The sequence below is a fragment of the Sinocyclocheilus grahami genome, unplaced genomic scaffold (genome assembly GCF_001515645.1).
Source record: "Sinocyclocheilus grahami isolate Dianchi unplaced genomic scaffold, SAMN03320097.WGS_v1.1 scaffold505.1, whole genome shotgun sequence".
In the NCBI taxonomy this organism is placed as follows: domain Eukaryota; kingdom Metazoa; phylum Chordata; class Actinopteri; order Cypriniformes; family Cyprinidae; genus Sinocyclocheilus; species Sinocyclocheilus grahami.
The window spans coordinates 384,461-395,483 of NW_015505684.1; the positions used below are offsets into that span (position 1 = coordinate 384,461).

The following is an 11,023-nucleotide window of genomic DNA, read 5'->3' on the forward strand; positions in this document are numbered from 1 at the left end:
CCAACATAATTAATCATTTTAATTTACTTCAGTTTGCATTTACAACTTCAAGTTAATTTACTTTAAAAGGTGTTAAAAGATCCCAAATTAACTACCAGCCATCAATTGATGGTGCTGATTAAAAAAAAAGGTTAAGTCTTCAACCTGGTACTTATTAAAATAAAATAAAAAAATTGCATGATAAAATATTTCACTGTAGCAATTCACTAAATTATATCATAAATTAAAAACATAATTTCGAATATTTAATTCACACCATATTGTATTGTCAAAGCATGAAGGATGATATACAGTAGAGACTCATGATAAAACTATGAAAATAATATACATTATGATGGTTTCTTCTTTATACATACAGGGCCCAGACTCCTTTCACCTAAACTGTGTGAGATAAACATAGAAAAAACAACAACTTAACATCTAAATTTCATTATAAAGGCAATATTTTCACTGGAAATACAGTTAAATTGGTCCAAAGCGAATAGTGTCTGTGAATACTTACTGCATTCTTGAGGAGACTGCCTGATTTGTGAAAGATTGAGGTTCGTTTAGAGCTGGTTTTGGCAGGTTCGGGGGGCTCCGGTCTGGGCGGGTCCAGTCGAAGTGGTTCGAATCTGGGTGGGTCCAGTGTGAACGCATCCAGACTGGGCAGTTCCATATCGGGCGGGTCAGGAAAAACAGTAGGCAGTGAACTGTCAAAACTATTGACTGTATTCCCTGGAGGCGAGTCCATCGGGATCCCTCCCATCTCATAGTGCTTCCTCCGGAGTTCTCCCAATCGTATACGCTCGTTCACCAGCTGCTTCTCCAACTCTAACACTTTCACCTATAAACAAATATGAGTTTAAATGTATGCATTAAAAGTCTGATTTAATCCTTTGGGATTTGATTGGATGATGTAAGGGTGTTTTAATACCTAAAACTGTACTATTTTTCATTTTGGCAAATTTACCTGAGAATCCATTTCTTCTGTTTTGAGTTTTATAACAGACATGCCGGAAAAGTCCATGGAGTCTATGGAAAAAAGAAACAAGAGGACACATAGAAATTTAGCATCACATCACTCACCAACGGATCCTCTGCAGTGAATGGGTGCCGTCAAAATGAGTCCGAACAGCTGATAAAGACATCACAATAATCTACAAGTAATCCACACCACTCCAGTCCATCAGTTAATGTCTTGTGAAGCCAAAAGCTGCGTGTTTGTAACAAAAAGATCCATTATTAAGACATTTTAACTTAAAACGGTCACTTCTGGCTAAAATACAAGTCCATAATCCATAATAATGCTTCCTTCTGTGAAGTTAATCCCCTATTGTCCTATCACATCAAAATCCACCAACATATTTGTTTAGAACTGTTTTTGCTTGCAAACAGTGCTTTATGTGTGTATATTTCTCTTCTGACTCAGACAAGATGACTTTTTCACTGGAGAAGGCAATATTATGGATAGAGGACTCATATTTTAGACAGAAACAATGGTTTTAATCATGTTAAAATGCCTTGATGTACTGCATTTGTTCTTACAAACACACACCTTTTTATTTTACAAGACGTTAACTGAAGGACTAGAATCATGTGGATTATTTGTGAATTATTGTGATGTTTTTATCAGCTGTTTGGACTCTCATTCTGACGGCACCCATTCACTGCAGAGGATCAACTGGTGAGCAAGTGACGTAATGCTAAATTTCTCAAAATGTGTTTCCAATAAGAAACAAACTCATCTAAATCTTGGATGGTCCGAGTGTGAGTACATTTTCAGCTAGTTTTAATTTCTGGTTGAACTATTCCTTTAATGTGCATTCCGGCATTGTTGGTGGTAACAAACTTCACTATTTGCATGGAGTATGTTTCATGCTTTTTGCATGTGTCCATGACACTCACTCTTGTTCTCAATCTGCATTTGTCCTGATTTAGTAGACGACACCACAACAGCGGCCATGTCATTCACGTGACGGGATGCTTGCTGTAAAGTTTGGAGCTTTTTGTTGCCTCGATCTGCCTTTACCTGTTAAATGAAGGATTGATGTGTCAGAATCATCAGATTTGATTGGATTAAACACGCACTTATATTGGTCTCATGAATTTTACCTTTGAAGCAGCAACAAGTTGTGCCGTACTGGCGGCGATCTCATGAGAGCAGACAATCAGCTCTTCATATTTGCCTTTGTCAGTCACGACTTTATCAGCTGATTCACTTTGTGAGATAATAAATCACAGTTACAGGGATTGACGCTAATAAATCCAGGTTAAAGCTTGAAATATTCTACACTCTCACAGCATCTGCGTTGCACCCCATCCTACAGCCTTTGACGCTGAAATGAGTCCCTCCGTCCAACGTGAATTTTTAGCATAGAAGTCTTTGACAGAACCAGCACCCTAAGATGGAATACGGCAATAAGGTGATTGAGTGTGTGAGTATGCATGAGTTATGAAAATGATCTAAAATTGTCCAAATCATACCCGGCCACTTTCCACAATGTCTCTCTGCAGGTCAGTAGAAGCCATCACCAGCATGTGTATAGCCTATGGACAAAAGTGATGCAAAATTACTTGAAAAATCTTGATATACATTACCAATTTAAAAAGTTTAAGGTCAGTATTTTTTATGTTTAGAAAAAAGTAACTTAGGCTGCATTTATTTCATTACAAATACAGTAAAAACAGAGAAATTTTGAAATATGAATACCATTTAAAATAACTGTTTTCTATGTGAATATATGTTAAAATGTAATTTATTCTTGTGATCAAAGCTGAATTTTCAGCATCATTACTCCTGTCTTCAGTGTCACATGATCCTTCAGAAATCATTCTAATATGCTGATTTGCTGCACAAGAAACATTTATAATTATTATAAATGTTGAGCTGTGGAAACCATAATACTTTTTTTCAGGATTCAGGATTAAAAGAAAATTCAAAAGAACAGCATTTATTTTAAATCTTTAAAATAAATCCGGACTGTTTTTTTAGTCCCGCTCCCGCAAGGTTCTATTGCGCACCCACCCGCTCCCGCTATATATTCACTCTTTGTTCACCCGCTGTCCGCTTAGAATAATTTTCTTCCCGACCCGACCGTCCCTGCTAAATTTAGATCTCGTTTCCAGAATCTCACATTTAAATTTCCGCTACTGAAAGAAAGAGATAGGCTGACAAATAAAAGTGTAGTCTGCACAAAATTGTGTTATTTTATTTGTCTTGTCAAGAGTCTTGAATTTATTGACTTTGACTTGAATTTATAGGAGTTATCTTCAGACACAAAATTCGTTTAACATTTTATGCAACACAGTAGGAAAAATGTGTCAGAGAAAATAAAATTGTACAAAAATTGTATTTTTATTTTTATTCGTCTCGTCAGGATACAATTCGTTTAACATTGACAACACAATAGGGAAAAAGTGTCTCAGAGAGAAAACAAAATTAATAAAAATGTAGGTTGTACAAAAATAGCCTATTAGCTATTTTTATTCGTCTTGTCAAAAACACTAAATTTGTTTGACAAAGCCGAGTTGAACGTCCTTCAAGGACAGCGCATCCACACTTTGCTCCATCCTTATTCTGCTCTGTCACTCACTGACAACCTGCCTGTTCTGTCTGAGGGCCGTATACTTACCACAGGTACAGTTCTGAGCATCGTTATGCACATTCTGCGCACATACCACGCAAATAAAATGCGTGACGTTTAAAGCATGCGTGCAGCGCATGCATAACAGTCCTGAGCGCAAGCTGTACCAGTGGTCAATAAGAATAAAGTGCAGATATGCTGTTCTAAATGGACGTCGGGAACGGGATATTGATAGACCATCTGCTCCCGTTCAAATTACACCAGAGTTACCAACCGCTACCGCATTTTATTCGGGAATTTAATCCACATATTCATCTTTGTGAATCTAAACGTACCTTCATGAGATCTGAACACGAGCCAATGATGCTGTAATAGAACAAACAAACATTTAATTAGACAACACATAAACTACAAAACATAAACATAAAACTATATCCCAAACTAACTTTTGATTAACTTCCAGCTTCACTCCAGATGAATCTCTTCTTGCCTGGCTCAATATTTCCTGTATTACATAAGAAAAAACTCATGAAGTCATAGCAAATCCTGAGTTCAATCCAGCATCATTAAAAGGATACTCCACCCCAAAATTAAAATTTTGTCATTAATCACTTACCCCCATGTCGTTCCAAACCCCTAAAAGCTTTGTTCGTCTTCGGAACACAATTTAAGATATTTTGGAGGAAAACCGGGAGGCTTGTGACTGTCACATTGACTGCCAAGTAAATTCCACTGTCAAGGTCCAGAAAAGTATGAAAAGCATCGTCAGAATAGTCCATCTGCCATCAGTGGTTCAACCGTAACGTTATGAAGCGACGAGAATACTTTTTGTACGCGAAGAAAAAAATAACGACTTTATTCAACAATTCGTCTCCTCTGTGTCTCCCCGCATCACCGTAGCGCCATTTTGGAGAATAACCACTGAACGTAAGCGGCGTACGCTATACTGTGTCAGCCGCACCACACGGATGCGCTATTTTCGTTCAAATCGTTGAAAATTGACAAATTGTTGAATAAAGTCTTTTTTTTTTTTTCTTCGCGTAGACGGTTGAACGTTACGGTTGAACCACTGATGGCAGATGGACTATTCTGACGATGCTTTTCATACTTTTCTGGACCTTGACCGTGTAATTTACTTGGCAGTCAATGTGACAGTCACAAGCCTCCCAGTTTTCATCCAAAATATCTTAAATTGTGTTCCGAAGACGAACAAAGCTTTTAGGGGTTTGGAACGACATGGGGGTAAGTGATTAATGACAAAATTTTCATTTTGGGGTGGAGTATCCCTTTAACACAGTGTAACTTACATCCATTCTCAGCACAGCATCTTCAATGGCAGAGGAAGTTGCAGCCATTTCCTTATCCACCATTTCTGCCAGCTCTTCCTTCTGCACATCTGCTCCCCTGGGCCGCAGGTCCTGCAGGAGACCAGGAGAGAGGTCACTTATTATGTCACACAAACACAGATCAAGTCTGAAGATGCTATCTCTGGTCCAACGCACCTGTCCTTGGTTGAGGAAACGCTGGACCACATAGCGGACAGCAGTAGGGTCAGCTCTCGGGAGCGTGGCCTTCAACTTCAGCTCTTTCAGATACTGGAGGCAGTGAGTGGCACAATCCCGGCAGTTATCTGTCAAACCTATGGAGAAATGGACCAAAAACCATCAGACTGCTGGGAAAAAAAACAGCTTTTACCAGTTTAAGGTGTTCAAGATGGTTTTAGGAGCATAATAGATGATTTGCTGCTGGATTGAGATAGTAAAACAGCTCTAACTAGCTTGATCAATGTGCTCTACCAGGTTGCAACCAGGTCTACAGTTGATTAGCCATCTAAGGACTAAAGATGAGAAGTTTGGACCTACTAAATGCCATGCAAAACCATCTGGTATTAGCTGGATTTTCTAATGCAAATCATCAGTACAAAATACAACACTTGAATAACTTTAAAGACTGTGTTAATTTTCTAATGCAGTCATCTGTATATATTTTCTAATGCAAAACTTTGTGGTAATTTGCAACTTATTTTTTAATAAATTATAAATTATACCTAGACCAGCTTGGACCATCTAATGACCATAAACGAGCAGCTTGAAGAAACTATAACCATGTAAAACCATCTGGTGTTAGATGGATTTTCTAATGCAAATCATCAGTACAAATTTTGTAATACAAAATATTTGTAATAGAAAATTGGAATAACTTTAAAGACTGTGGTAATTTGCAACTTTTTTTAAAGTTAACGTTATAAATTATATCTAGAGCAGTTTGTACCATCTAGGAACCATAACTTTGCAGCTTGGATCAGCTAAAAACTACACAAACCCATCTGGTATTATCTGGATTTTCTAATGCAAATCATTGGTAAATGTATTAATCAAAACCATGAATAACGTTAAATACTGTTCATTTGCAACTAGACCAGTTTGGACCATCTAAAGGCCAAAATAAGCAGCTTGGACCATCTACAAACTATGCAAAACCATCTGGTATTAGCTGGATTTTCTAATGCAAATCATCAGTACAGATTTTGAAATACAAAACCTTGAATCACATTAAAGACTGCGGTAATGCAGCTTATTTTTAAGAAATTAAAAATTATATCTAGACCAGCAGCTAAACCAGCTTGGACCATCTAAAGGACACAAATAAGCAGTTTGGACCATCTAAAAACCAAAACGGTGTCATATTAGCTGGATTTTCTGAAGCAAATCATCTGTGCAGATTTTATAATACAAAACCTTGAATCACATTAAAGACTGCGGTAATGCAGCTTATTTTTAAGAAATTAAAAATTATATCTAGACCAGCAGCTAAACCAGCTTGGACCATCTGAAGGACAAAAATAAGCAATTTGGAGCATCTAAAGGACACAAATAAGCAGTTTGGACCATCTTAAAACCAAAACGGTGTCATATTAGCTGGATTTTCTGAAGCAAATCATCTGTGCAGATTTTATAATACAAAATCTGAAATAATTTTAAACACTGTGTTAATGCAACTTATTTTTAAAGAAATTATAAATGTTTTGTGTATGTTTTGTAATACTGCAGAAAGTTTGATTTTGAATGTCAGCAGCGCTATATGCATATGAAACGTGCATGTGCGCATTTTTAATAATAAAAGAATAATTAGGATTCTGACGGTCTGCTTGGTCCGTAGGTGCTGAGTGTGCAGTTCCTGCTCCATTCACAATAGTGTCAGCGATGAGATGGGAGAACTGGGTCACCGACCTCAACAAACCACTGGCGTCTAGAAGAGGAGGAGGAAGAGATTACATCACACTAACGCCTGAACCTGTAGCTTACTGATGAGAATGACTGACATCTTACCATCCATATTCCTCAAGTAAGCCGCATGACTGTGCTGCATCTTATCAATGGACGCCAACGTCAACTCAGCACGATTGATCAAATAATCTGCAAGCAGAGATTAGGTATATGTAGAGTAAAAGAAGTGATGGGGATATTCAGAGGTATGAGGAGGAGGGTGAGGAAGGACAGACCTGGGGTGCTGATGCAGCGCACGTGTAGTGGATCGTCCACTTTGGCCACAGCGTCCAGCACGATGCCCTCGGCCTCCACCACAGCGCACTGCAACATACTGAACTGCTCATCCTGCAGCTTCTGCTGCAACAGTCCTAAGTCCTGACTTAACTGTACAGAAAATACACACAGCAGAAGAACTAATTAAGACCCTCAATAGACACTACAGTAGCTAAACCTGGGCTACATCCCGATGTGCAAACTGTTCATCCTATACAAAATTAAACCGTCCCAAATCATAGTATGACTTTGAAAATATATCATATATTTCAACATTATATCAGCTATCAGTCAGCCCACTCTCTAAATATTGACATAAGTTATATTTATATATTATATTACACAAAAAAACTCATATTAATAATTGTATCTATCAGTCAGCTCACTTTCTAAATACTGACCAAATTTAAGATTAGATTAGATAAAAATATTTTCTTTTATTAAATAGTATTTTATATTAAAATCATATTATATTTGCTATTATACAGTATATCATAGATCATTATATTAGCTATCAATCAGCCTACTCTCTAAATACTGACATGACTAATATTATATTATGTTAATTTTAGCTATTATTGAATTGAGTCATACAGCATATTTCAGTATTGTATTAGCTATCAGTCAGTCCACTCTCTAAATATTGACAGAACTAATATTTATATAATTAATATTCAGTGTTGGGAAGGTTACTTTGGAAATGTAATAGGTTACAGATTACATGTTACCCTATTTAAAATGTAATAAGTAGTGTAACTATTTCAATTAATGTAACTGATTACATTTGATTACTTTTCTAAATTTCTAACAAATTTTTCAAATGCTAATCATTTTCAAACATTTAAAGCAGTCAGGGTTAACCTTACAGTAGGACTCAACACTCATTACTGTCAGACTTTCAGTATCCTTCATCATTTGAATTAAGATTATAATTTATTTTTAAAGCACATCCACCACAAAATCCATAACAAGCTATGATACTGTTTTTTAAATCAAATCTTTGCATAGCTTTGACAGGAAACACAGGCATCTAACAGTTCATCTTAAAAAAGCATATACATAAACCCAAATAAGAAATAAAACAGTTATCGTATAAACGTGTCCTAAACTCCTAAACATATTTTAGAGCAGTCAATGCAATTTGGGAAAGAAATCAATTAAATCTGTGTGTGTGTGTGTGCACGCGCTGTGTGTGTGTGTACGCGTTTTTGTGGCAAATGAGGACATAAATTTGTATAATGACAAAGGTATGACATAAGTATTACAAGGAGAAGGTGACTTTTCAGGACATTACCCCATGTCCCCACTTTTCAAAACGCTTATAAATCACACAGAATGGAGTGTATTGAAAATCTGAAATAGCACAAAGTTTCCTGTGAGGGGTAGGTTTAGGGGTAGGGTTGGTGTAGGGCAATAGAATATACGGTCTGTACAGTATAAAAGCCATTACGCCTATGGGATGTCCCCACTTTTCACAAATGTAAACCTGTGTGTGTGTGTGTGTGTGTGAAAATATTCAGATGTAACCCCCTTTCTCATCCTTAACATTTTCATAAGTAACTGTAATTTAATTACACATTTTTCTCAGTAACTGTAACTGATTACAGTTACATTTATTTTGTAACTAAATTACGTCATTCCATTACATGTAACTAGTTACTCCCCAACACTGCTAATATTACATTAACAAAAATATTATATTCATATTTGCTATTATTGTTTGGTATTATCATATTTCAGTATTATGTCAGCTATCAGCGTCCCAAATCGTAGTACTTTAAAAAGTGCACTTATACTATTGAAGAATTTTCAAACTATGTATGCATGAATATTTTTGGGAGAAATCTTGCCCACAATCCCTAACTTTTCTGACCTTGGCCTGCATTTGGCTCTGCAGCACTGCCAGGTCTCTCTGACTCCTGTCTCTCTCCTGCAGAAGTGTGGCCTGGTGGAGTTGGGTGGCCTGACGCAGGTTAGTGATCTCAGCCTCCTGTTCTTTCACTGAACGTAGAAGAACCTCCTTCTCCGCCTGCAGACCCACTAACACACTGCTCAGCTGGTCTCCTGTCTAAAACACACATACAAACACAAAGAATGTACCGTTTTGAAGGTGTAGTGCTGATCCAGACACCATAGATGAACTGACAAACATAAGCAGGTCTTGACAAAGAGATCCTTTGTTCTTAGTATATAATTGCCAGGCTGTGTTATGTCAAAATTTGACCAAAAAATAAGATCATGTGACACTGAAGATTGGAGTAATGATGCTGAAAACTCAGCCTTCCATTACAGGAATAAATGATGCTTTTGACAAGTATTATGTTATATTTAATGCTGTCAAATCACATCCATGTGTATGTGTACTGTGTATATTTATTATGAATATATAAATACACACACATATCAGTATATATTTTGAAAATATTTACATGTATATATATTTATATTCTTATATTTTATATTATATATAAATATAATATATAAACAACATATTTTTCTTAAATATATACATGCATGTGTTTGTATTTATATATACATAATAAATACACACAGTACACACATATATTATGTAAACAAAAACTTTTATTTTGGATGCGATTAATCGCGATGAATTGTTTGACAGCGCTAGGTATATTATATTATATTATATTATATTATATTTCAGTACTGTATAAGCAATCAGTCAGCTCGCTCTCTAAATATTGTATCAGCATTTGATTTTGTAAAAATCATATTGGTCACCCACTAACATGTTCAATTAGTGTCTGCATGCTTGTGTAAATAAAAAGTCAAATTATGCATCAGTTGCACAAATGTAAACAGCTTGCATATGTTTGTAACAGAGGGTCTACTGAGGAGGAAATACTCACGGTTTCTTTACTGTTCAGAGCACTTTGAGCACGCAGCAGCTCCGCTCGCTTCTCCTCCAGCTCACGTCTCAGTTTCTCCATCTCCAGCTGCAGCTCCTGTTCCCGACACAACTGACCACAAATAAACAGCAAACACATTCATTCAGACCTCATGCTGTTTTGTTTAAAATTATGACAGCAAAAACCTGCATGTAAGTTCATATTAATTGGCATTAGGAAGGATTAGGACGTTGCTCTGACTTTTTCCTGCAGCTGGTTCTGCAGCGCTGTCATCTCTCTCTGATGTCGGTCTCTCTCCTGCTGTAGGGTGATCTGGTGGAGTTGGGCGGCCTGACGCAGGCTAGCGATCTCAGCTTCCTGATCTTTCACTGTACGAAGTAGGGTTTCTTTTTCTGCCTGAAGACCCACCAGCACACTGCTCAACTCGTCTCCGGCCTAAACACACACACAGATCAGAGACACATTACATTATTTACCCATTTTAATGCATTCAGTTGCTAATCTAGAAATCTGGAGTCATTTATGCACATTGATAGAGATCCTACCTTCTCCTTGCTCTGCAAATTATTATGGACTTGGAACATTTCAGCCCTCTCGGTTGCTAGCTCTTGCTTCAAACGTTCAATTTCTGCTCTCTGTGCCTCCAGCTAAAAATTACAGTTCAGTTCAGTTAATGACAGGTGGATATTTCAGCCAGGCAGATATTTTTGAGATTATCTGTACTAGTTTCAATTAAATAATCTAACCTGATTGTCAATGGATAATGTATAATTTCTGTTGTTTTTGAATAATTTTGAGTAAATTCACTACCATTCAAAAGTTTGGAGTAAGATTTTATTTTCCTTTTATTGAGAAAGGATTAAATAAATTGGTCAAAAGTGACAGTAAAGACATTTATAATGTTACAGAAGATTCATAATTCAAATAAATGCTGTTCTTTTGAACATTTCATTCATTACATAATCATAAAAATGTGTCAGTTTCCATAGAAATAAGCAGCACAACTGTTTTTAACATGGGGGGCTATGGGGGGGGGGGGGGGGGG

General features: G+C 36.7%; 1 protein-coding gene across 1 annotated transcript in view; it reads right to left on the reverse strand.

The window, feature by feature from the left end:
- Positions 1-238: 238 nt before the first annotated feature.
- Positions 239-11,023, reverse strand: part of LOC107554520 (huntingtin-interacting protein 1-related protein-like) — a 20,076-nt gene continuing 9,291 nt past the window's right edge. The window contains exons 17-34 of the mRNA XM_016237040.1: positions 10,524-10,625; positions 10,219-10,413; positions 9,979-10,089; positions 8,982-9,176; positions 7,069-7,219; positions 6,896-6,982; positions 6,708-6,815; positions 5,069-5,205; positions 4,874-4,984; positions 4,013-4,071; positions 3,902-3,932; positions 2,467-2,529; positions 2,282-2,382; positions 2,095-2,200; positions 1,888-2,011; positions 953-1,014; positions 503-826; positions 239-381 (exon numbers count right to left, since the gene is read on the reverse strand). Coding sequence (XP_016092526.1) covers positions 373-381; positions 503-826; positions 953-1,014; positions 1,888-2,011; positions 2,095-2,200; positions 2,282-2,382; positions 2,467-2,529; positions 3,902-3,932; positions 4,013-4,071; positions 4,874-4,984; positions 5,069-5,205; positions 6,708-6,815; positions 6,896-6,982; positions 7,069-7,219; positions 8,982-9,176; positions 9,979-10,089; positions 10,219-10,413; positions 10,524-10,625 — 2,076 coding nt within the window. The 3' untranslated portion in view covers positions 239-372. The remainder of the gene's footprint in view (positions 382-502; positions 827-952; positions 1,015-1,887; positions 2,012-2,094; positions 2,201-2,281; positions 2,383-2,466; positions 2,530-3,901; positions 3,933-4,012; positions 4,072-4,873; positions 4,985-5,068; positions 5,206-6,707; positions 6,816-6,895; positions 6,983-7,068; positions 7,220-8,981; positions 9,177-9,978; positions 10,090-10,218; positions 10,414-10,523; positions 10,626-11,023) is intronic.